Source organism: Schistocerca americana, chromosome 4, assembly GCF_021461395.2.
Source record: "Schistocerca americana isolate TAMUIC-IGC-003095 chromosome 4, iqSchAmer2.1, whole genome shotgun sequence".
NCBI classification, from domain to species: Eukaryota; Metazoa; Arthropoda; class Insecta; order Orthoptera; family Acrididae; genus Schistocerca; species Schistocerca americana.
Window position 1 is genome coordinate 255471887 of NC_060122.1, and position 27437 is coordinate 255499323.

Genomic DNA, 27437 nt, shown 5'->3' on the forward strand with positions numbered 1-27437 from the left:
GTAACTGTCTTTAAGCAAAAGAAGAAAAATTTATTATAAGTACAAAGTCTTTGATTTATCAAAAGCATTTGACACTGTGTGCCACAACACACTGCTGCTGAAATTAAAACCTGTAGGTTTCTCAGTCTCTGCTGTTAAAATTATTCTGTCATACTTATCTAATAGATCTCAAACTGTTTACTTCAATAACCAATATTCTAGTTTCCGTTAACCATGGTGTTCCTCAAGGGTCAATCTTGGGCCCTCTCTAGTTCATATTATACATGAATGACCTACCTAGCATTGTAATAGATGATACTACAAACTGTTACTTGTATGCAGATGATATCAGTTTAAGTATTACAGTGCCTACGAACAATAACATAAGTAACTCTACCTCACTCAAGGCAGATATACTTTCTGACTGGTGCAATGCCAATAGCCTGTCTATGAACATAAATATAACACAGGAATTAAACATTTCTTATAACAACAGAATCACCTTAGAGACAGTTCCTGTAAAGTTCCTTGGCATTGTTTTGCAAAACAATTTAGGCTGGCAGGCACATGTGAATTATTTAACACCAAAAATTTCTAAAGGAATATTTATGCTCAGAAAATTACAAGCAACAGTAGATGAGAAAATTTTGCTTTCTGTCTATTATAGTTATATTCACTCTCATTTGACTTATGGGACAATCTTGTGGGGAAATAATTGCTACTCAAAATGCTTATTTACAGCCCAGAAAAAAGCTGTCAGACTGATATGTAAAGTACCACCTAGAACTCACTGTAGAGAATTATTTATTAAACTTCGTATTATGACCTTGCCATGTATATACATATTTCAAGGTCTCTTGTACATTAAAAAGAACTTGTCTAGTTTTTATCTGAATTCTGATGTACATAGTTATAACACACGACACTGTAATGATGTAAGAAAAGACTACTGCTCATATACCAAAACTCTAAACAGCTTCACACACACATCTGTAAAGCTATTTAATAAACTACCAGAGTCAGTTAAGAGCCTGGAGATGAAAAAATTTAAGATATTTGTAATTCAAAATTGTTTTTATACAATGGAAGATTTCTGTGAGCATAATTTCTAACATAGATTAATTTTTTGTGTATTTATTGTCATTATTGATTGTACATTTATTGACGTTGCTTATACAAGCTTTACATCCTTGTAAATGTTTTCTTCTTGGGCAATAAAAATCAATCAATCAATATAAGAAATTATAGTACCGTGTATAGCTGTTGACGCCACATTTTCCGATACCTGAGGACATCAAATCTTACTACGAGTGTTTTTGGAAAGAGCTTTGATGCGGTACACCAATTAAAAGTATATTTTTTCGAAGTATGTGTTTTGGGAAATGTTTAGTTGGTGGCTGAACATGTTACACTCACGATGCTACTGTAAGTATTAATTTCACAAATAAATAAACATTTCACATGAACAAAATTCTCGACTTTTACAAGAGTCCCGCACTCGACATTACGTACTTAGTTGTCGCACTGAACCCGTAATTCACGATGTTTTATACATTTACTAACACGGTACACTTTTGCATCAGGCACAGTATTAAGTCCGACAACTGACACTACTATTTCACAACGTTCAATGGATTGAAAACCAAATTATTCTTTCGAAAGATCCTCCTTTCCTTCCTCAAAGATGCAAGAGTGTCTTGTAGTCACTGTTATTCTATATCTATGACTTGTAAACAAAGATATTCGTGACAGCTACTCATTCAAAGATAATCAGTGTGTAGAAGTTGTTGACAGTTCTGTATACAGTAGGTGACAATGTTTTGAAATGACGTATGAGTATGGATAAAGAAGAATTGTGAAGTATGCCACTTCTACACTCTTTGTAAGTAGAAACAATTGAATTGATGCGCCTTATTTTGGTTTCTGTTTCTATCGACTTGAGAAGGAAGGGTACTCAAAATTGTACATGGGGTGGAGTATGTTTATATATTTGCAGCGTCTCACCTATGCTTTTAGCGCGAAACCGAAACGTTATTCGTAAGTGAATAGCAATAATATCATTTCTATAATTCTTAAACCTTTACTAGTGCTTGGTAAATGTTCACATAACCTTATGATTTTTCTGTGTTTCCTTAAACGGAATGACAACTACTGGAATTTGAAGAGGCCGTTCAAGTTACCGGTGCTTACCTATAAATTAAAACCGTATACAATCTTCCTTCATGCTTTATTTGTTGTTCTGTTTATTTGGCTGTGGATGGATTTACAGTTAACTGAAATGTAACAGAGTTATTTAGATACTCATGGAAACTGCTCGTAACATTTGTAGCGTGAATGAGATGTTTATTTTGCTGAACTACGTACTGCGTGCGGTCAAAATGTGGACGTGCCCATTGGAGAATTCATGCTTTTGCATAAAGATAACCAATCATTATAGATAACGATAAAACCTTGATTTCGTAATTGTTTGTAGCTGGCCAAATGAAGAAGTAGCTGATTTTTTTTTTAAAGCTATTCATTGGAAAATGTTATACGGTCATATGCTGAAAATCTGAGCGAAAATATGTTTTTTTCAGTCATATCTATGGCTTAGTCAAAGTAGAGCTCCAGCGAAGTATCTTGACGGTGCAATAGACACAGTTGTTTTTAGTTATGTTGGTAATGAGCATAATAATTTATATTTAGTTATGTTGGTAAGCATCATAAACGTATTTTCCAGATTTACATTTTGAGCAATGTTTTTCAAGCAGTAAACTTTTGAATTACAATTGCTGGAGTATGGGATAGTCAGAAAGTCATGCTTTGTCAGAATTCAAGTAAATTATGTCTTCGAGTGAGCAGTTGACGGTGTCATAATGTTGCTAGTGATTATTTCTTGTATAACTATCATTGCGTTCAAAGTACTGGTACCATACATACGAATCTTTTCGCTAGATTTCTGTAGCGCGTAATAATATAGCTTGTATTTCTTAGTTACAGCTCGCAGAAGGAAAGCCTCTCACCAGTGAGTAAAAATCGAAATATGTCTGTCATTGTTCCCAGAAGATGCGTCACACTGCGCAAGCGCAATGCAGAGCGAAGCGTAGACTTCGGTGGCCGGGGGGAATTTTTCTTTGCGGTTGCGTTCTTTCAGCAATGATACTGCGATGTTAGAGATGGAGTGCCTTGCATTGTGTGCACAGACGGAAATCGTAACCCATTTTGCGTCTTATTACGCGTGACAATAGCTATACAAGTTTAAAATTCTCTTCGGTATTACAATAGAAAATGTGCAGTGGCACAATGCTGCGCTCCTGATTGAGAAGACAATGGTTTTGGTTGTACTGTTGCGAGCAGATGGTGTCGTTTGTAACAGAACCTGAGTCTGCCGACAATGAGATAGTCTACGTCGAAATTAAAATATATACCATTGTTATTTCTGCATGTGCTGAGTAAAGGGAGTAAGTCCAACAGTGGCCAAAATGACTTGGCAGTGCGAAGAGCGTATGCGGAAATTTATTGCGTGCGGGGATACTTAAATTGCCGCTTTTGATATAAATGATGTTAGTGTCGAGACGTGTCATGCCACAAGAACTAAATTGTATTGGTGATACAAAAAACTTATTATGCAGCAGAGAATTGATGGTTATCCACTCAAAGAATAAAAACTTTGTACTCCAGATTCCGGAGGAAGGAGAGCCAGGCAAGCGCTCCTTCCCACCTCCCCCTCATGAGGTCGCACATGACAGAGACATAGATGTAAGTGCAAACCCCAAACATTTTTTCACAAAAAAGAAAAAAAAATAGTTTGGGGCATGAAACTTCGTGATGGCGTTAGTCCTCTACACATTCATCTATGTGCACGGCTAATTTTCGTACGATGGATGAATTGGCGGACAGCTTTGTTGTAAAAGTCTGTATTTTGACTGCTGAGAAAACGCACCACCCAGAAAACTACCTTGTCAAGATTCTGAAAATGTCTGTCACACAGTTCTTTATCATCCAAGGAAAGGACTTCTTCCGAAGTCACTGGCTATCGTGAAAAGGTAATACGAGGGTGAGTCAACATTCGATAGAAAGAAAAAAAATATATATTTATGACTGTGGCCCTTTCAGAGTGAATGATCTGGAGCGTTGTTGTGGAGCATAAACATCGCTCTTGGACAGCTTCCCCATGACGCTTGTGCTTGACAGTGCTTAACCTCCTCAGGAGATTTTGATAGTATGTTACCGTAGCAGTTTGTAACGAGCACCACACCGTAGCATTCACAAAAAAACTCTTCAATATGATCTTGCCCAATGACGGTTAGATCGTTGCGTTCGCGACGATCCTAAGTCCAATGTTTCCACTGCTTTCTTTGTTTCTATTGTGACAGCGGGCTGCTACCTTTGGGGTGTTCCAAATGTCGTGCAATGTGCTGGAAACGATCAACAACTGATTTTCACTTCTCCCACTATAGCCTCTATTGTAATACACCGGTGGTCGTGCGGTAAGGCCTGCAATTCTTTGCGATCCCAGATTCTTCACAGGGAGATGGAATGCCACTTCGTTCTTTGTCATTCAGATTTGTTTGTGTCATGTGATGGTGCTCTGACCAACCGACACGCTGTTGCGTAGATGCCCTGGGCGATCTGTGTACGAGCTTGTGAAAGAATTTTCAGTGTCAAATACTATAATTGTTTGAATGCTTGGTAAAAATCTGTATATAAAGAATTTTATCTATGTAGAAGACAAACGGAACACGTTTATCAAGATTGCCAATAACATATCTTGCGACGAGCAGTAAGCGGTATAATTGTGGCAGGTTGCCCCGTATACAAGTCGATATCGTGAATCCTTCAGAGAACAGCCGTCTATGATAACACCTCTCCGTGTGGTGTAGCTATGGGCAGACTGTAAGAGAATTTCGAGTTGTACGAACCTTAGACGTTGAGATTTTTAGGGAAGAAGCGCACTTTTGTTGAGTTGGAAATGCATTCTCATACCTTGGAAAGAACAACAACATTCATCATAGGCGCGTCATTGGTTGAACCTTCTGAATACCAAACCCGTGCTTAGAAATAGTTTCCACGATTTGTGAATAAGGCCAAACCGCACACGGAGCTATTCAGAAGAAACGGAATTGATAGATGATCTAAATCGCTGCCTGGTTACCGACGCGATGGCAATCCAGTTCCGCACACGGCGCAACTGTGAAAGAACGGAAACCGCACTCAATGCCTTCGAGCGTGGAGGACAGAGGGTTATTGCTCTTGAGCATGTTTTTGTTGCACTCGGTACTTCGAATGCAGATACAAGCTTAGAGAAAGATGAGTCGTTGTACTGTTATTACAGGCAAATGAAATAACGAGGAAGATTTTGGGTTTGTCCAGGAAACGTAAACTTCAATCTGTTTGTAGCAGAAAGGAGCTGCAGACTAGAAAATTTAAAATTCTTGGCTTTTAATTGGATAACTAAATGGTGCCACGGTGATTTAGTTCCTGCCATAAAACAGTATAATACGAACACGAGTTCAGTGGTTTACTTCAGAGGACGGGGCATTAATATTTCTGAGATGCGAAAGTTTGCTTTAATTAACAGATACTGTGAAAAAATACACATTTCATCTCCCGAATAAAGATAGTTCGTAATTGTTTCCCTTTCTATTTGAATTCAGCCAAAAGTCTGGTCTCACTGTAGTTCTTGTTTTGGGCCTCTTTCCGAAGAACGATATGCTGCAGCTCTCCTCGCTAGTCTACCCCGTGCAAGTCTTTTCATCTCTAAGTAACTGTTGCAACCTACATCCATTTGAACGGCCTTACTGTATTAATGCCTTGGTCTCAGTGTGCAATTTTTAACGTTTGCACTTCCCTCAACTACCAAACCGGCGCTTCCTCCGTGCCTCAGCTACTGAACCCTTGTTTTAGTCACGCTGTGCCATATATATATATATTTTTTTCTCGATTCGGTTCAAAACTTCCTCATTAGTTTCGGGATGTACCTATCTAATCTTCAGCGTTCTTCTGTGGCATCACATTTCAAAACATCTATTCTCCTTTCGTGTGAACTGCTTATCGCCCATGTTTCATTTCCAGACAAATACTTTGAGAAGAGACATCTTAACACTTAAATGTATGATTTATATAGTAGACTGAAGCGACAATGAAAATTTGTCCCAATGCCGGTATTCGAACCCGGGTCTCCTGCTCACGAGGCAGATGCACTAACCACTACGCCGCCCTGGCACAGTGACTTTGCACAACTGCACGGACTACCTTAGCACGTCTTCCTCTTCACCCACGCCTCACCACACTTGGCTTTAGTCTGCATGTATATACATCATAGATTTTTGAGACCATATAGTTTCATTTGAATTAAATTTATATTACAGGTTAACATAGCCAGTGTCCATTTTATACCTCTTAACTCCACCACCAATCATCAGTTATTATGCTTCCCACGTAGCAAAACTCATTTATTGCTTTTAGCGTCTTATTTCCGAATCTAATTCCCTCAGCGTCATGTGATTGAATTCGACAACATTCTGTTACCCTTGTTTTACTCTCCATGACGTTCATCTTGTAACCTCTTCTCAAGACACTATCCATTCATTTCGGATGCTCTTCCAAGTCGTTTGCTGTACCTGATAGAATTACAATATCATTAACAAACCTCATTGTTTATTATTTCTTGTCCCCAAACTTTAATTCCTGTTCCAAATTTCCCCATTGTTCCCTTTTCTGGTCGCTCAGTGTACAGATTGAATAACCCCCTTCTCAGTACAGCTTCCCTTTGGCGTCCTTTGATATTTATAACTGCAGTCTGGGTTCTGTACAAGTTCGAAGTAACCTTTCACTCCCTGTGTTTTACCCCTGCTACCTTCAGAATTTCAAAGACTGTATGCCAGTCAACATTGTCAGAAGTGTTCCGTAAATCTACAAGTGCAATGAACACAGTTTTGCCTTTCCTTAAGTTGTTTTCTAAGAGAAGGTCGTAGGGTCACTATTGCCTCGCGTGTTCACACATTTCTCCGTGCCGCGCGGAGTAGCCGCGCAGTCTCAGGCGTCGTATCACAGTTCGCGCGGCTCCCCCCGTCGGAGGTTCGAGTCCTCCCTCAGGCATGTGTGTGTGTGTGTGTGTGTGTGTGTGTGTGTGTGTGTGTGTTGTCCTTAGCGTTAAGTTAGTCTAAGTTACATTAAATAGTGTGTGAGCCTAGGGACCCATGACCTCAGCAGTTTGGTCCCATAGAACCTTACCCCAAATTTCAAAACATTTCTCCGTCATGCAAGCTAATCTTACCCGACGTTGGCTTCAACCAGTTTTCCATTCTCCGTAAACAATCCGTGCCAGTATTTTGCGAGCCTAGCTTATTAAACTGATACTTCGGTATTATTTCCCCCCGTCAGCAGCTGCCTTCCTTAGAAATGGAATTATTTTACAGGCTCCGTGAAAACTGAGGGTATTCCGCCTCTCTCATGTACCTTACACACCAAGTAGAATAGTTTTTTCGTGGCTGGCATTCTGAGGGAATGTCGTCTACTCCAGGATGCCTGGTGTCGAGTGCTCAGTCAAACTCTTCTATAGTAGTATAACTCCAAACTCATCTTCAGTTACCCTTTGTACGATGTTTGTCCGGAAAATACGTATAAAAGTTGAATAATAACTTTATTTTACAATTTTCAGGTATTACAGTATGGTCTCCTTCAAAGTACTCGCCCTGAGACGCGATACACTTCTGCCAACGCCGTTTCCACTGTTGATAACATTGCTGAAAGTCTTCAGTTGTGATGCTCAGTGCCGTGTCGTTTCCGCCTTGATGGCTTCCACATCTCCCAAGTGCCCCCCACCCCAAGCACCATTTTGCGTTTCGGGAACATGAAGAAGTCACAGGGGGGCTAAATCGGGTGAATAAGGCGGGTGGTCTGTCACGGTGATTGAGCTTCGGGCCAAAAACTCGCGCACAACGAGCGACGTGTAAGCGGGCGCATTGTCGTGATGAAGGATCCACCTGCCCCCTTTTGCCAACTCCGGTCGAACTAGGGCCACACGAGCTCTGAGACGTGTCAGAAGCTCAACGTAAAAATTTCCGTTCACTCTCTGGCCGGGAGGGACAAATTCCATGTGAACAATGCCCCTAGAATCAAAGAAAACAATCAACATTGTCTTCACATTGGACCTTGATTTTCGCGCCTTTTTCTTCTCGGTTCTCCTGCTAGTTTCCATTCCGTGCTTTGAGATTTGAGCTCCACATCGAATTCGTAAAACCAGGACTCGTCTCCAGTGATGACTCGGTTGAGAAAGTCCCGTCGTTCCTCTGCTTCCAACCAATCCTCACTGCACTCAACCCTCTTTGCTTTCTGTTCTGGCGTCAAGAGCTTCGGTACGATTTTCGCACACAATTTCATTTCAAGTTTTTGTGTCAGGATTTCGTGAACGATTGTTTTGGTGATTGACAGCTCGTCAGCAATCATTCTGACTGTCAATCTACGGTCTTTAAGAACACAAGCCCGAATTCGTTCAACATTTGCATCGGAACTCGATGCCGACGGGCGTCCTGGGCGAGGGTCATCGTTCACTTCTTCTCGGCCATCCCGGAACCTTTTTAACCACTTGTTCACGGTTGGTTCCTTCAGAGAATTGTCTCCGTAAACCTGTTTCAAACACTCAAAACTCTCACGGCCATTCTTGCCTAGCTTTGCAAGAACTTGATGTTGACGCTCTGTTCCTCAATCAGAGAGAGCTCCATGCCGACGGCAGGTGAAAAAGGGTAACTGTCACAAGCTGCCGCACACTCCCACCTTCACGCAGAGTGCTCTGACTCGAACTGAGCGTTGATGGGATTGATTACAGCAGTAGTCCCACCTGGCGGTGACTGCAACTTGTAACATAAAGACATTATTCAACTTTTTATCGTATTTTCCAGACAAACCTCGTATAATATTACCGTCAAGTTCATTTCCGCAGCATACCCATTCTGTATATTCCTTCCACCATTCAGCTTTTCCTTCTTTGGTTAGTACTGGCTTGTCGTCCGAGCTTTTGATATTCATGAAACTGCTTGTCTTTTCTCCGAAGGTCTCATAACTTTCCTATGTCGGCATGCAACTTTGCCCTATTTGTGCAACCTTATATATCCTTTCATTTCGTGTATAGTTATTCCTGCATTGCCATTTAGCACTTCGTGTCAGTCTCATTTGTTAGACTTTTGTAGTCCTTATGCTGTTCTTTATCCAAGAATTTCTACTGGACTTTGCCTTTTTTCCCCCTTGTTTGTTTCTGTTGCGTTCACTATTTAATCTCTCAAGACTACCCATTCGTCTTTTGCTGTGTTCCTAACCCCTGTTTCAGACAATCTTTGTCTAATGCCCGCTCTGAAACTCTCATCAACCTCTGATTCTTTCTTTATGCAGGTCTCATCTCCTCAGTTTTCTACTCTTTTGCAGTTTCTTCAGTTTTAATCTATAGTTCATAACCGACAAATTATGCGCATGGTCCACATCTGCCCCTGGAAGTGTTTTGCTGTTTAAAATCTGTCTTCGGAATGTCTGTCTTACCGTTATGTTGGCCATTTGAAACCTTCTTGTGTCACAAGGTCTTTTCCACGTACACAGCCTTATTTCATGATTTTTAAACCAAGCTTTAGCGATGATTAAATTATTTTCTATGCCAAATTCTACCAGGGAGTCTTTCATACCTTTCCCCAGTTCGTGTTATCCTACTATATATCCTTTTCTTCTTTTTCTTACTATCGTTACAAAAAAAATTACCTCCGTTACAAATTACTGTGTTTTGTCTTAACTGTCTGAATAATTTCTTTTACAATACTCTATTTCTCTCTTCATCATCTGCCCGTCTGATGGTATCTAAACTTGCACTATTGTGGTAGGTGTAGGCTTCATGTTTCTCTTGGCTATGGCAGTGCGTTCGCTATGCCGTCCATAATAGCTTATCCGTTTTCCTATTTTCTTATTAATTTACTAGCTTAGCGCCCGCTGCTTCGCTCGCGTAGACTGCATGGTTCTGCACAGATTTTTTTTTATATTTTCCTTTAATCACATTTTTATGTTGTTCACAAATTGCAACTCTTTTGAAACTTTACACATTAGTTAAGGCCGTAGAAGCATGGTCTTTTCCGAATGTACTTCTGACCAAAAGCAATTCTGGAATCCAAGGTTTTTGTTAATCATGCTTTTTGAGTTCTTGTGGTGATATTCCCATGGAAACTTTCATCCCCTAACACATATTACTTTATATATAACCGAGAAGTCAAAACCCATTTTTTATAAATTTGGCCATAAAATTGCTTTCACAATGAAATATTTTCGTAAAACTTTTCACCCCTATATCACCCCGTAATGGATTGAATTTTCGAAAATACCAAAGCACTTTTTTTTAAATTTCTAACCGAAAGGCCAGGTACACATTTTCTTATGTTTAGCTGTAAAATTGCTTTCATAATGATATATTTTCATAAAAATTTTCATCCCCTATTTCACCCCGTTAGGGATCAGTTTCCAAAAACACTGAAACATGTATTTTTTTATTTCTAATGGAGACCTCAAATCTCTGTTTTAATATAAGTAGCTTTAAAAATGCTTTAATAGTACTTTAATAATGACTTACTTTCAAAAAAACTTTCACCCACTATTTTACCCCCTTTCCAAAAGTACAGAAACATGTATTTCTTTATTTCTCACCGAAAAACCAAATTTCGCAGGTAGAGCTTCAGAATTACCTTAATACCGACATATTTTCAAAAAAATCTCCTATTTAACCCCACCCCTCACCCCTTAGGGGTGGAATTTCGAAAAATCCCTTTTCAAACGACGCCTACACAGTAAGGTCAACGCCCCTTCCTTAGCGGTTTTGGCTGGGCGATGACGAGTCAGTCTGGACATAGCCTATTATATATTCAGATTAGACCTACTCCTACGTTATACCTATTTGATTTTTTTATTTGAAACCCTGTATTCATCTGAGCAGAAGCCCGGTTCTTCCTGCCACAACGCTTCATTATAACAGGAATTAGGATATAAACGAATATTATAAGTTGGACAAAGTCTTTCATTTACAGTTACTTGATCTTGGGCTGCGCATTTGTTTCGCGTAATAGTACGAGGGCGTTTTGAAAATTAATGCCTTCGAATTTTTAATGTGAAAACTCTTGAAGCTTTTTAAATAAAACAAACGTTATTAATATTCTACATCTTTATTCTTCATGTGTACATATTTATTTCTAACATAGTCACCGTGACCACGAAAAAAATTCGCCCAACAAGAGACCAGTTTGTTGATACCGTCACTGTAGAATCTTAGCTGACGAAGCCACAACCTCCCCTTTGTTTGCCCCGCTTCATTACTTTAAAACTGAGTCCTCGAAGGTGTTGTTAATATTCTGGATAGTCGGGGATGTATGGAGGGTGATCAGTGACAGTGAACCAAGGCGTCGATTTTTTACAGACTGCGCAGAGCTCTTGTGTGGTCTGGCATTGTCATGCTGACGGAAAGGGGACTCCTTGTGTGGACGAACTCTCCGAATTAGAAACTCGATTGAAGCACTTTCTCACGCACGCAGGATTAGCCAAGCAGTCTAAGCCGCTGCAGTCATGGACTGTGCGGCTGGTCCCGGCAGAGGTTCGAGTCCTCCCTCGGGCATGGGTGTGTGTGTTTGTCCTGAGGATAATTTAGCGTAAGTAGTGTGTAAGCTTAGGGGCTGATGACCTTAGCAGTTAAGTCCCATAAGATTTCACACACATTTGAACATTTTTTTTTTCTCACGCACCGACATAGTTAACATTATCCGCCGCCATGTTACACTCTACGATTCGGAGCCCACTAGCAGCAGAGTGTTGCAAATATTTATACATGAAGAATAAAAATGTAGATTGTTAATAACGACCGAGCGAGATAGCACTGTGGTTAGCACGCTGGACTCGCATTTGGGAGGACGACGGATCAAAACCGCGTCCGGCCATCCTGATTTAGGTTTTCCCGTGGCTTCCCTGCACGGCCGACTTCCTTCCCCATTCTTTCCTAATCTGATGGGACCAATGACCTCGCTGTTTGGTCCTCTCCCCCAAATTAAACGCACTTGACCTGTTAATAACGTTTTTAATGCAAAAAGTGTTAAATGTTGTTATGTAAAAAATTCGAAACATAGCTTTTCAGCTCACGTTCGTGCTTTTCACGCAACGAAATCACTATTGGATGCACTGTAGCGGAGACCACAAAAATATTTTGAGATATAAACGCCCTTCAGCGTATTGGATGCACTGTAGCGGGGACCACAAAGATATTTTGAGATGTAAACCACCTTCAACCAATACATGAAGTGATGAAAGCACAGGGAGCAGAAACTGGACTCACTGGAAAAGAAAATGAGACAAAATATATGATAAAGGCCAATTATAAGAAGAATTGCGCTTGACCTGAAGGCCTCTTAGAATTTTTTTGAAGGTGTCACTTGCTTCAGTTATTTAGGGATCCTCATGGTTCAAAACTTCAAGTACAAATCATTACCATTTTATTATGTTAATGAGATTTTGCGATTCGATGGTCAAAACCTGTTTTGCTGTAAGGGACAGGGTCGGAGGAATATTTCGTGCTTTAGCAGTCAAACACTAATAATGCATCCCCATCGAGATTAATGTACGGTGAAAATTATAACCCTCTGTGCCATTTCTTTATAGATGAAACGTTTCCTTTATCACGGTACTTAATGAAACCATTTTCAAAAAATATGTGAACGATGTGCAAAGAGTTTCGGAAGAAAAGCACTTCGGGAATGTATTATGATGATTAGAAAAATTAGTATTAAAAACTTGTTCATCCGTTAATGGAATAACGCAGCTGTGAGAAACTGCAGTCACTGGCGACTGGTACGGTGAGTTACCTCAACTGGTTACAAACGGTTTACTTGGCTGTTTCCAACTAGTAGCGCCGTGTGCGGCTTTCCATTGAATCAAGCACGTGCTAATTGTCAAGCTACCTGTCATAAGCATTTCCCTGTGCGGACGGCTTTTGGAAGGACAAAAATTGTACCATCTTGCCACTTATATTTGAGTTTGTCAGCAGTTGGCCAGTATCCCTCCATCGCTGTTCGTCCGACAAAATAACGCCAATTTACTGAGTCAATTTCCGCCTCTCTGACACGCAACGCCTTTGCCGCTGCACCCTCGGATGTGTAGCGCCCCTCCCCGCACTGATGCAGACGGATTGCGATGCCGATGTGGTAGTTTTGTGTTTACCGATTTTATCATTTTTGCTGATTAAATTCGGTGCTGTTATTCCACGCAGTCTCCGAAAAGTCCACCACAAGACTGCCGATGTTTGGTGTGTTCAAGTTTTGAAACCGTGAAATAGGATGACCACAAACCATGGTCGTAGGCTAAAGTGACTGTCATAAGACATATCACCGAAACGACACAGATAAAACCATTGTTTATGACAGAAAATCGCCACTTACATTTGGCCCACGCTTTTTTTGATACTGCCGCCTCTGCACAACTTGTGGATCGGAATGCCTATGTGCATTTAGCCTGATTCATGCTGGGAGATAGGCGCCTTACTTTCGGAGTGGCGTAATGACGTACCAGTCTTTTGTTAAACAGGTTAATCAGTGGCTTTACACCTTTACGCAAAGTTATCTTGTTTTAGAGGAATTCCGAAGCTGTGGAAGTACAGTGCCACTACATTGCAGAGAGGAGGAGGGCCTTTTTCTGCAGGTAGATAAGTTTGTCATACCCCTTGAGCATACACGAAAATAACGCAAAAAGGGGCCGACATGATGCTACAATCTTGCTTCATCATTTACCCATATTCTTCAGGCTTTCATATCAACACCGAATATCTACCAAGCGAGGATTTGGACTACGTTAAGCTTATTTCTCAGGTGAGACGCCGTACGTCTGGTCGTAAACTGCTTCCTTGAAATAACATTTTTGTGTGGGATGCGTTTCCCTTGTGAAGTGAAGTGTGCGGAAATAGCAGCCAGTAATATGAGGCTGAAAAGAGCAGTGTGTTCGTTTCTAGTATCTCCCAAGAAAAGGCATTTTTTATGTTCAGGAAATCTTCAGGCGGAGAAAAATTTTAACAACCTGCGCAGAATCGTCTTAAGAGAAGACTATAAATAGATCATATGCGGTCACCATATGCATCTCGGTTGGCAATTTCGCCTTCCATAAAAGTCATGTCAACAGGAGCTTCTCTGGAGTTCCAGGCTCTTTTGGTAAAGAAGCAACAGCATCGGAAAAGAAGGAAAAAGTTATCACTCGGGAAGTAGAGAACAGTTCTCAGATATTTCTCGTTGCATTCAGTGTGGCAAAGTGCTGTCGAATCTGCATTTCGCTCTACAAATGACGCATCAGCTTTTCCTAATATTGTTTACTTGGAAAACAAAATAAGTTGTGGTATTGTCCCACACAAACTTTACAGTGAGTAAATTTCATATATTCATTGCGATTTCAAGAAAAAAATTAAGTGTTTCTCTTTCTCTGTTAATCGAACATCCAGTTGACAAATTTGCTCACCAAATTAAGTGGAAATAGCGAAAACAGGCGTCCGTTTTCGGCTCAATTAAAATCCTTCTCCATTGACTTATCGTCGACGGGATGTTAAATCCCAATCTTGCTTACCAGAATTGTGGCTGTAAAGAGCACAGCAAAAATTTTGGTGGAAAAAGTCTTGTGTATCTGATAACAATTCCAAAAACTTACATAATCGACAGTGTATGTATACAATACTAAAAAGTAAAGAACGTGCGTTCCTGAATGTAGGCACACATGAATTAAGTGTTACAGGATTAAGGACCGATGGCCTGCTATATAGTCAGCCTGAATGTGGCATTCAAGTACTTTTCCTAGCCTCAAAGCGTTCCTTTCAATCGTGCTTCGGAGCTTCTGCGCAGAATCACGCACGCTCTGCTATGCTTGGTGCGCCAGACCAATTACGCGACGTACAACGGCGTTTATGAAATTATTCTAAAAAGGGGTCAGCAGCGTCGCTTTCAGTGGCGAGTCAGGGTTAAAACCTTACGCAACGCCAAAGCCAAATAGAAATGCCCTGTAGTAGTGCAGCTACTTTCTGAAATATTCCGAGGCCCGACCGCTGGACCGGAATACGGACGCCGCTAACAGCTCATACATCGCCTTCTGCTGACTCCTGACAGCTTCCGCCGACAATTTCCGCACAATGAAACAGGGATACAGTTCAGTCGATCAAAAGACACGCATACATACAACACTCATATTTCTCCGGAAGCAAATTGAACTTAGCCTGTTTGGATAGAACAAACTTCGCCAAGTCCTCTTCGTTCGGTGAACACTACCTCTAGCTACCTAATGCCTCCACGCTCTGATACACACTCTAAGACAAAAAGAACGACGGGCCGCGAAGGAATTATCCGAATGTGATGTACATGTACGGACAAACAAATGATTACAATTTCAGAAAGAATATGGTGGTTTATACAAGAGAAAGAGCTTCACAAATTGAAAGAGCCAATAACGCATTGCTTCACCTCTGGCTCTTAAGCAGGCAGTTATTCGGCTTGGCACTGATTAACAGAATTGTTGGATGCCCCCCTGAGGGATATCGTGTCAAATTCTGTCCAACTAGCTCGCTAGATTGTCGAAATTCCGAGATGGTTGGAGGGCCCTGCTCTCAACTGGGGAGATATCCGGCGACGTTGCTGGCCAAGGTAGGCTTCAGCAAGCACGAAGACAAGCAGTAGAAACTATCGCCGTGTGCGAGTGGCCATTATCTTGCTGAAATGTGAGCCCAGGATGGCTTGGCCTGAAGGACAACAAAGCGGGGCGTTGAATATCGTCGACGTACCGCTGTGCTGTAGGATGACACGGATGATAACCAAAAGGATCCTGCTATCAAAAGAAATGGCACCCCAGACCGTCATTTGTTCGTCTGTACGTGTACGAGGGGCGTTTGAAAAGTCCATGCAAAAATAAAAATTACTGGCGTGTTTGGGGTAAACCTTTTTTATGTTTCGACATAGTCTCCTTTTAGACTTATTCACTTCGTCCAACGCTGTTCTAATTTGTTAATCCCTTCCAAATAATAGGAATTGTCCAAGTCTGCAAAATAGCTATTAATTGCTGCAATCACCTCCTCGTTTGAATAAAATATTTGTCCCGCCAGCCATTTCTTCAAATTGGAGAACAAATGGCAGTCCGAGGGAGCCAAGTCTGGAGAATAGGGGGGATGTGAAACGAGTTGGAATCCTATTTCCATTAATTTTGCGACCGCAACTGCTGAGGTGTGCTGGTGAATGGATAAAGGACTTTTTTTGCGGTCCAATCGCTGGCGTTTTATTGCAGCTCGGTTTGCAAGCGGTCCAATAACGATGAAAAATATGCACCTGTAATAGTTTTCCCCTTTTCCAGATAGTCGATGAGGATTATCCCTTGCGAATCCCAAAAGACAGTCGCCATGACCTTTCGGGCCGAAGAAAAGGTCTTCGCCTTTTTTGGTTCAGATTCTCCCTTGGTAATCCATTGTTTAGATTGTTCTTTGGTCTCAGGAGTATAGTGATGTATCGCTTCAAGTCCTGCGGAGTCTTCCTGAACAGCTGCAAACCATCCTTGCAACACTTCACACGATTTTGTTTCTGGTCAAGCGTGAGCATTCGCGGAATCCATCTTGCGGATAGCTTTCTCATGTCCAAATGTTTATGCAAAATATTATGTACCCGTTCATTCGAGATGCCCACAGCACTAACAATCTCACACACCTTCACTATTCTGTCATCCATCGCCATATCATGGATTTCATCAATGATTTCTGGAGTCGTAACCTCCACAGGGCGTCCAGAACGTTCAGCATCACTTGTGCTCATATGGCCACTCTGAAAATTTTGAAACCACCTATAAACTGTTCTAATCGAAGGTGCAGAGTCACCGTATTGTTTATCAATCTTCCCTTGTCTCCTGAGGCGTTTTGCCTTTCCTAAAGTAATGTTTAATCACCACACGAAATTCTTTTTCGTCCATTTTTTGACAATCACACGACTCCCTTGATTCACACAAATGCCAAACACAAAGAAATAGACCAATATGGCTGAAACTTGGTGTATGTTCTTTCCAAAGATGCTACTAACTAAACATGACCTCGATACGCGGCGTTGGATGCCATCTATCGGACTTTGCAAGGGCATTTCAAACGCCCCTCGTAAATCACGTCTACCGATTTCCGCCCCATTCGGATAACTCCTTCGTGGAGCGTCGTTATTTTTTATATAGAGGGTGAGTCAGGAGGAAAGGTACATGCTTTGAGACGCTATAGTATTAGTGATTCTTAGCAAAAAGCTTCATATGGACATATGCCCTATTGCGAATGGTTTCCGAGATAGAACACGTTTAATATCACTTTTGTAGGTTTTTCTTTAATAACTGGAAAACCGCACACTTCAACGAAAACGTGTCTCAGTACACAATTAAAGTAAATTATATTTGCAACAAAAAAATCCTATGTATTTTTTGTCTAGGACTAACAATTTGCGCGAAGAGATCGTGAGAATATTGGAAACTTCGCACGACGCGCGTGCGCTATAACTTAACTACTTTTTGTAGGCCAGTTTGAGGTAGTTTTCCAACTTGATAGACCCCAAGCATCCTGTATCAAAATGTTCGTCTCAACTTCCTCTATACTACTGTGGTACTTGTAAACAATAACATAACTTAATACAGAAAAAATAGAAATGTACATTAAAAGTGTTCTATGTCGGAAACCATTCTGAATAGGGCAGATGTCCACATCAAGTTTTTTGTTCATAATCACTAATGCTATCACCTGTCAAAACACGTACGTTTCCTTCTGACTCACCCTGTATATGTTTATTAAGTATTCAAGCGACAAGCATGTACAAGGTCTGTTCAAAAAATTTCGGAACTTTGTCCACAAATTTTTTCTACGCTTACTTTTTATTTATTGTGCATGCTCTCCTCCGAAATACTCTCCTTCACAATTGACCCTCCGCTCCTAACGTCGTATCCACTTCCAGAAGCAGTCTTGGTACGCCTGTTGTTGGATCGCGCGAAGCGCCGTCTGCGAATTTTCTTTTGTCTCGTCTGTCGTTGCAAATCTTCGATCTTTCAATGGTGTTTTCAGCTTTGGAAATAAAAAAGAAAGTTCGCATGAGCCAGGTCTGGAGAGTACGGAGGATTAGGCAGCACAGTTATTTATTTATTTATTTATTTATTTTGCGATAGTCACGCACCAACAGGGATGATTGTGCGGATGCGTTGCCGTGATGCAAGAGCCATGAATTTCCCGCCACGTTTTACGCTGCTCTCACATTTTCTTGCAGGCGTCACAACATGACCCGATAGTACCATCGATTAACAGTTTCTCACTGTGGCACGAATTCATGATGAATTAATCCTTCAGAGTGGAAGAAAGCTATCAGCATGCCTTTGACATTTGCCCTGGCATGACGAACTCTTTTTGGTCTAGGAGAAGATTAAACCTTGTTCTCAACATCATAATCGTAGATCCATGTCTCATCACCAGTTATAATCCTCTTAAGGAACATCTCATTCACATTTGTACGATCCAGATGGTCTTCACAGATTGCGAGGCGAAGGTCCTTCTGGTCTTGACTCAAAAAGTGGGACGAACTTGGCGGCAACACTATTCATTCTACAAGATACTGTGTCACGATTTTGTGACACGATCCAACTGAAATGTTACAACCAATGTCTGCAACCTCTCGGACAGTCAGTCTTCGATTGGGACGCACAATTTCGTTGACGTTCCTGACATTTGCGTCGTCGTTAGACGTCGAAGAGCGTCCTGAACGAGTGTCATCTTTAACAGCCGTCCAATCATTTTTAAACTGTGCGAATCATTCATAACACCGAGTACGGCTTAAGCACTCGTCACCGTAGGCTTCCTGCATCATTTGGTGTGTCTCTGTGAAGGTTTTCTTGAGTTTCACTCAAAATTTAATGCAGACGCGTTGCTTCTTTAACTCTGCCAACTCGAAATTCGCAAACTGTGTGACACAACGTTTAACTCAATACAGCACTGAACAATAACTAACAGACATACAACAGTGAAACCTCCGGCAGTTACGCATTAAACACTGGCATGTGCAGGGGTGCCAGCCGCATTTCGCTCCGACACACCATTGGCTCGAAGTTACGAATAATCCGGAAGTTTTGGAACAGTTGTATTATAGATGCGTGATGGCACATTGTTTCCGTACATTTCCATAAACTGTGCATGTATTGTTGCAGCGTTGTGTGCCTTCGAATTTAGAAACCGAATTTTACTCCACTTTATCAATCGGCTGTAAGGATTCCAGTGCGTAGTGGGACTGCGAATATGTACCCACAACAAACAAGAAATTACTTACATTTCGTTATTTTTGCCAGGTAATAATTCATAATTTATGTAAGTGTATTTTCAGTACCAATGCGAGAGCAGTCATTACATAGCTACATATATATTACAGAAAATGAATCTGACAATTATGGGAACACTATTCGTAGACATCCAACAAAGTGGGTCTTGTACCTGCCGAATTTAGGTGGTGTCCTCAACTGCTTCTGCAATACGTCCCCAGTCTTCAGCCGAGCGAATTTCACTCTTCCATTGTACTGGTATAATATTAGAAACTGAAAATTGAAATACGCCAAACAGCTGCAAGGCTTCCGTTTTGGTTAAAATAAGTGCTCCAGTTTCTGGTACAAAGACGCCCGGGAGACTGTATGATGAGTGTACATCCATCTACCATCGGAGATTTTTGAGTATGATTTTGTCAAGTTTGTACAAAATATTCTCGGTATGCTTGCCACTTCAGATGTGGATAAAACCTCAAGCTTTCGACGATCACCTCGCATCTTCATAAGAAGCAATGTGGCTGCCTATCACCCATATACGAGTTGGTCGGTGTACGTCAGCAATGCGTCATGCTGCCATACACTTGTGTCAACGTCTGCGCTGGTACTGCCATCGCTCCTGTAGGAATGTAACAATTTTTCGAATTTCTCTGCATGTTTGAGCGTCGAGAGCTCCTTCCAAGCACCACTCTGATTATAGCTGCTGTCTCGGTTGTATTTGTTCTCAAGTATTCTAATTTCTACTGCCCGTTAATAACAGTCCCAGAATGTAGACGCGTCGGACACGACTGTAATTTCGCCGACTGTTGTTCTGTATTTATTTATGAAGTTGTGCTCAGTACCTGCTTGTTTCTCAAGTTTACTACTCTTGATGTGCTGTTGGCGTTCTGTACAGAGGTCGGAAAAGGTAGAGATAGACTGAAGTAGGTGGTTCGCCATTCTCAAGGAATCTTATACGATGACCTTCTGAAAGTAATGCCGTCGAATTTGTTATGTGAATACTCTTAAAACTTTTAATAAAACAAACGTTATAAACATTGTACATCTTTAGTCTTCGTCTATTTTTCAACATAGCTACCCTGGCGACGAACACATTTCCTCCCAAAGAGAGGTCGTTTGTTGATAATGTCGTTGTAGAATGTTTGACTTTGTTGACAGAACGACAACCTCGCCTCTGCTTGCTCTGCTCCATCAGAGTGAAAGTGGAGGCTTCGAAGTTTTTTTTTTTTTTTTTTTTTTTTTTTTTTTTTTTTTTTTTTTTTTTTTTAAAAACAGATGAAAATCGGATGGAGCCAAGTTTGGACTGCGTGGAGTATGACCGATAGCAGTGAACCCATGCAAAAGTCGTAGAGTGCTGGTGTGTGGTCTGGGATTGTCATACTTGAGGAGAGGGTGCTCCAGGTGTAGACAAACTCGTAGACTGTTAATAACGCGTGTTTTATTTAAAAAGCTGTAAGAGTTTTCACGTAAAAATTGGGAGGCATTACTTTTCAGCACTCTCCCGTAGAACCCAAGGAACCAGAATGTGTGTGAATTCCTAAGGGGACCAAACTGCTGAGGGCATCGGTCCCAAGGAACCAGAGCCTGAAGCTATTCTTAACTGGGCAACTTCTTTATTTTCTTTGGTGGTTGGAAATTAGGTATAAGTGCGTCGTCTCCCCAGGAACCTACCTATTTTGCTATATGTAGCACCACAAAGAGGAAGGACCACAATAGGCTGATCACCACGCGATTGTTCGACATTTTCGAATTTTCGATTCTTGGAGAGCACCTACTTTACATTTTGTACCCCTAAGCTGTTCCTTCAGAAAACGTATTTCCGATGTTTAATCTCGGAATCAAATTGGTCCTTATTAAATATAGCTGTTGCTCTAGATATCATTGTATTTAATATAGCTCTCTTCTGGATTGGATGGTGAAAACTACACGCTGAGATATAAAAGAGCGTGTGTTATCTTGCAATATACAGACTGAGTGAGCTCCGTATCCGATTTTCGTGCTACCAAAACATCAAAAGTTGCAACTTCACTTCCCTTTTTGTGTCGACAGTTAACCGGATATTTGGATGTATGCTGGTCCTGTGATCGAGAAATTGCGCAAGGCCTGTGGCACAATGGGGCCAGATCATAAACGTGTCTCCAACATACCGATAAAATGAAGGTGGTAACGTTGAACTATATTTAATGACTATTCGGCAAGCTCCATAATGAAATTGGCCACTGCTGGAAACAACGGAGAACGTATGGCCATTCTGTCGCTCATTTCATAAAATTCACTGCTGTGAAAGAAATGGATGTTTGCCAAAGGCATGACGGAACAGCTTTAAAGTTTCAGGAAGAAAGTATTCGGCCTAGAGTTTTGACATGCCCCCGACATAAACAGAGAGACCACATCAACGTTGACTAAAATATTGTTTGGGCCAACTCTGATTTGCTTGATCTTGACAGTGAACAACTGAGATTTTCTAATGTGATTTTCACAGCGGTCAACTGTGGGAGTGTTTAATTTGGTTAGATATTTGGCTAATTCGTAGGTGGGAGAGCCACTAGCACTCACAGTAGGGCCCATTGGAAAGTTTTCGTTGTTTAGATTTTAGGTAAGCCGTAACAGGCTAGGAGGTCAAGGATCTCGAGCTCTGGGATTTTTAATGACATCGCCAAGTAGACCACCATTTTTCTGCTGTATGACAGAGCAGGGTCATGTTTTAAGCATTGGTGTGTATTATCCTCCAACAGCGACGAAACTGTGCTATGGTACTTTGTAGCAAGCAGAACTACCGTGGAATTTCCCTTGTCAGTTGGAAGCACAACTAGGTATTCATATGTCTACAAAGCACAGAATCCCCCGCTCTCTGCTGATTGACTCTTCTGAACGGAGAGCGCTTATATTTGTACGTAACATAGAATATTCCAGAACAAACTCCTATTAAATTAATAAGGAAGTCCCAGAAGCTTTAAGAAAACGTGAGACAGAATAAAAATAAAATATTTACAGAATGCAAACTGCCATCTTCCAGTTCATGTCTCTATCCATTACACTACAGTTATTTGAATCGATGTTTTGTGTCATACGATGTCCTAAAGGCTTTAACTGATGATATGTGTACCAAATCGTACGGTCAAAAATGATGTGTCGTTGCCGGTGCCTTTAAACAGCATAGTTTCATAAGAAGCACGTAATATACAAACAGTCTTTAACCGTTGATATGCCGTTTCTGGTCATTTTATTATAGCAAATCGCACCAAAACGACACATTTTCGAGAAATCCTCTTTGTGTTAGTGCTTTTAAAAAACTATGTTCATAGAATTTAAGTTGTAATGTAAAAACCACCAATTATATGTTTCAACTGCAAACTTCACAGTCCGTTATAGGGTCTCCAAGTTCTGCTTGTGGCGTAGAAAGCGTATTGCATTTCATTGGTCAAATTTCTCTCCGAGTCTCAAAAATTTAACCCGTCTGATTCTGCCCTTCGTGCTCCGCAACGTGAAATTGCACGACGCGACATCAAAAACCTCGTCCAGCTCCACGTCCACGTTCGCTTTCACGTCTCATGTGAGCATGGCCCATCATGCGTGAACTTGATTCAGGGTAAAACGAGAATTTCTGTGTCCAGTCTGTAAGGACATCAGTTTTTTTCAAACTTCCATTACAAATTGCGTGATAGAAATTTTCAATACTCTTACACATAGCATAAATATTCTCACATTTTAGTTGAATCCTGAAGGCATCCTCTCACGGGTCGTGAAAACGTTCGCAGACGATGAGCTGGTGACGTCACAGCGTCGGATTCCACGTTCCACTGTATTGCGGAGCATGAAAGGAAGACAGTGCCATGCCAGATTTTTGGCTTATGGAGAGGAACCCTGGCCAGTGAGATGCAGCATCGGTTATACGTCACAACCAGAACTTAGCAGACGCCGTACTGGATTAAGTCATCTGGATTTGAACTCCACAATTGGAGATTTTTGTATTATAACCCTACGTGCTCTGAATATAAGTTGTTTCAAAGCACCAAAACATCGAGTATCTCTCAAAAACGCTTTTTTTCGTAGCGATTTGTTACAATTAAATGACGAGAAACTGCGTATCGGTAGTCAAAAGCTTTCGTACTTGATACTTTACACATTATAACTAGCGTATCATGAATATATGCCATTTCAGTGCCACGATGCATTGACGATTTACCAAAAGCTTTCGTTTTTGGTACAATTTGCCATAGTTAAATATTAAATAATATCTGTAGATACAGCCTTCAGATATTTGTAGAAATTGTATACTGTGTAACTTAGACGCTGCAGTCAGTCATATTGAAACTGTAGCGTTATTGATAACAAATGGTTCAAATGGCTCTAAGCACTATGGGACCATCTGAGGTCATCAGTCCCCTTGACTTAGAACTACTTAAACCTAACTAACCTAAGGACATCACACACATCCATGCCCGAGGCAGGATTCGAAACAGCGACCATAGCAGCAGCGTGGTTCCAGACTGAAGGGCCTAGAACCGCACGGCCGCAGCGGCCGGCGTATTGATAACACTGAAACTGCGAACAGAAAGGTAGTAGGTCCGATCCACACCTAGCAACATTCCGGTTTTTTTTTTCGCCTTTCGTTTTCTATGATTCTGTGACTTTCTTGCTAGTTTAATAGAGGTATGACATGCAGTACTCTATGTTATTTATTATAAACTGTTACGTAGACCAACGGCTGGAATGTTTCCCAAGTGGCCAGAAATCTTTTGTGGCTCCCAGTCTATTTCAGAAAGTAAATGTAAGTTACACACGGTAAGTTTTCGCTATTACGAAAGATTTATATAAAAGATTCAGACTATTTCTAGGTTTTAAGGACTGCCTCGTGTCTGTACTTTGTAGGTAAATATGTTTTTCAGTAATGACGAGTAACTTCGAAAAAATATCTTTTATTCGAATGAAATTACGAAACGAATCTCAATCTCAGAACCTATGTGATGAAGTACGTTACTTCAGAGTAATGGTAGTTACTACAGTATCGAGAATATGGGTGTTATGAGTGGCAGACTGACTTTGGTTACTATACTTTAACTATATTCAAATTAAAATCGGATTTGTGACGGATTGATTTATTAAATAAACTGTATTATTATGCATCGTTGTGCAGCATATGTAATATTCCCCTACCAGCAATCCCCTGTTCAATCCGTCGGCGAGTCCAGAATCTTCTTCGCAATTTTCTCTGCTCTTCTGCGACGATCGCTAAGTAGTGTAGTTCAAATGTGTGTGAAATCCTATGGGACTTAACTGCTAAGGGCATCAGTTCCTAAGCTTACACACTACTTAAACTAAATTATCCTAAGGACAAGCACACACACACACACACACACACACACACACACACACACACACACATGCCCGAGGGAGGACTTGAACCTCCGCGGGGAGCAGCCACACAGTCCATGACTGCAGCGGCTAAGACCGCTCGGCTAATCCCGCGCGGCGCTAAGTAGTGAAAACTTTCTTGTAGATGCTGTAATGGTATGGTTAAATTTTGTGTACTTTATGTAAGAGTAAGTGTATGTGCGTGCGTGCGTGCATATATGCAAGCATAGTCATTTATGCACACGTCGTACACAATATTTATGAAGGGATGATGTTTCCAACAATCTGGATAGATTGGTGCGTGAATAAATACGTAATTGGCAAGCGAAACAAGCAGTGATGTAGCCAACACTATTGCAGTAACCTGCCACATTCACAGAATCGAAAAAACTCACTTTTTATTTTGTTTTTCAGAAATTTTACTTAACATTTAACCCTTTCGCATACTCATATCACATAACGGAAAACAATACTCATTTTATAAATAATTACACACTCTACAACACATTCAAATTTCAGTCTTCCGTACGGAATTCTGTAAGAAAGTGCCCATTGAGTGATTTCTTAGGTAGATTTCACATTACAGTTCTTTTGAAAAAGAATGTGTGTTTCTCATTATAATGTTAATTTGTTGTAGCTGACGGTGTTGCGTAGTCATCTACAACCAGGAATCTTCTTCACTCCTGTTCCTTTTTGAGGATATGTAGAATATTGTATGTAACTTTACCCAGTTGACCGCATTTTTCTTCATTTTCGGGTAAGGTTCTTCATCTGGGGATGTAGAAGGGTCATCGATGGTATAGTATTGGGCGATACCCTTCGGATACTTGCTGTTTTTTTTCTGATGGACAGCCATACATTGTTTGCAGTGCCACAAACAAGTTTATGTTTTCGGTCTCAATGAGATTGCAGGTGGCACACAGTGGGGAATATGCCAGATGAATGGAATGTGGTCATCAATTTGTTGAGAATTTTCTGTTGATAACGTAATACCACTTTGTCCTTACATTGGTGGGTAATAGCGGGTCGTCGATGTTCTTCCAGCTTTTTTGTTAATTAAAGTCCTGATCTTACAATGTTCTGAAGGCTGTAACTTCTGGTTTGTCATTAACTGATATTTCATTATAACGAATCGTTCCAGAAACAACGCGTTTTTGATAAATTTTCAATGCGCCGGTGCCATAAAAGTGTGATATACACACATCCCACATCAGAGATTTATTTTCATTGGTGATTATGTTGTTTCATGATGATATTTTTCCTGTAGGACACTGTTTTATAGTATTATTGCTGCTGCAGGTTTTTTCTTTTGTCCGGCGCAGACGAAGTTGTCGTCTTTCGTTTCCAAGACACCATAAGGAAGACCCATCATTGTATGTACAGGGTGAAAAAAACTACGTATACAAATATTTAGAGTCTTTCGAGCAGGTATAAATTAACACTATTTTACAGGTGCACCGTTTTCAGATGAAGGTTCGAACTACCGCGTGATGAATATTGTTGTAGAGAGGCCGCTGAAGATGTCGTCCGTTTACACTAACGCTCCGGTAGCAGTGATTGTCTAACACGCTGAAAACAACAAGATGTTTCATGAATAATGGCTGTAACTTCAGCCATATGAACAACCAGCTCTTATATCTACAGGAGATCGGCAACATCTTTAAAACAGTATTCGTCACAGGGCAGTTTGAACACGCACTCTGCATCGCGGTGTAGCTTGCTCGCCAGGTTTCGAGAGGGTGCGTTTCTGGATGAGGTATCGAATATATTGCTTCCCCCTACTTATACCTCCCGAGGAGATCACGAATCTAAAATTAGAGAGATTAGAGCGCGCACGGAGGCTTTCAGACAGTCGTTCTTCCCGCGAACCATACGCGACTGGAACAGGAAAGGGAGGTAATGACAGTGGCACGTAAAGTGCCCTCCGCCACACACCGTTGGGTGGCTTGCGGAGTATAAATGTAGATGTAGATGTAGATGTCTCAGAACATCACTAGCGTTAAACCCTTCATGAACCGCTAGTGGAGAAATGACATGTTTGTCACCTAAAATACATGTTTCTTTATAGCTCCTCCAAACACTTTAAAGTGTGTGCACGTAGGTTTTTCTACACCCTGTGTTTCAAGGCGTTACTACGGTATCTCCTTGGTGCCATTAGAGAGGAGTAAACCATGTGTAGGCACCAGGTTTCACCCTCTCCCATCCCTTCATCTATAACAACACTAACCCAATACCAAACTGTACAAGCACTCATCCACACGACACGGATACGCGCTTGACATTTCATACTGGATCGGAGGAAGGCAATGGCAAACCATCTTCGCTAGGACGATGCCTACAACAGCAATGGAAGATTCCTGACTCTGCTCCCATATGCTCATTCCCTAACAAGGGAAACACCCCATCGCACCCCCCCCCCCCCCTCCCCTCCTCACATTTAGTGCAAAGATGGCTTCAGTGGATAGCTCGTCAAAAACTAAACGCGAATCAAGCATGAAAACAGGAAGAAGTTGTACTGAACTGTGAAAAAGGAAGCAAAATAGAAACAGTGAACGGTTCATGGTCAAGATGTGCATCGTTGAGCATATTTGATTAGTCACCGCGTCGTGGTTATGTGGTACGATGTTGGATTGCGAAGGGAAGGTCCGTGTTCAAATCTTACTCTTGCCCCCCTTTTTTTTTTACATAATTATGAACCACAGTTTAGTCATTGATGTGTCCGTTCGCTGTATTCAAATTTATGTATGTCGTGGTGTAACGTTCCATTTGCAACAGCGAAGTATAAGGAA

At 41.1% G+C, this 27437-nt stretch overlaps 1 protein-coding gene across 2 annotated transcripts in view; it reads left to right on the plus strand.

Moving 5' to 3' along the window:
* The first annotated feature begins 1740 nt into the window (after positions 1 to 1740).
* The window catches only part of LOC124612940 (protein pellino), a 440385-nt gene continuing 414688 nt past the window's right edge, over positions 1741 to 27437 (plus strand). Inside the window, exon 1 of one of the 2 annotated variants that reach the window (XM_047141442.1) lies at positions 1741 to 1861. In XM_047141442.1, the coding sequence (XP_046997398.1) occupies positions 1842 to 1861 (20 nt within the window). In that variant the 5' untranslated portion in view covers positions 1741 to 1841. Of the gene's footprint in view, positions 1862 to 1922; positions 2017 to 27437 lie in introns of those variants that run through there. The other variant, XM_047141441.1, reaches the window with a different exon arrangement.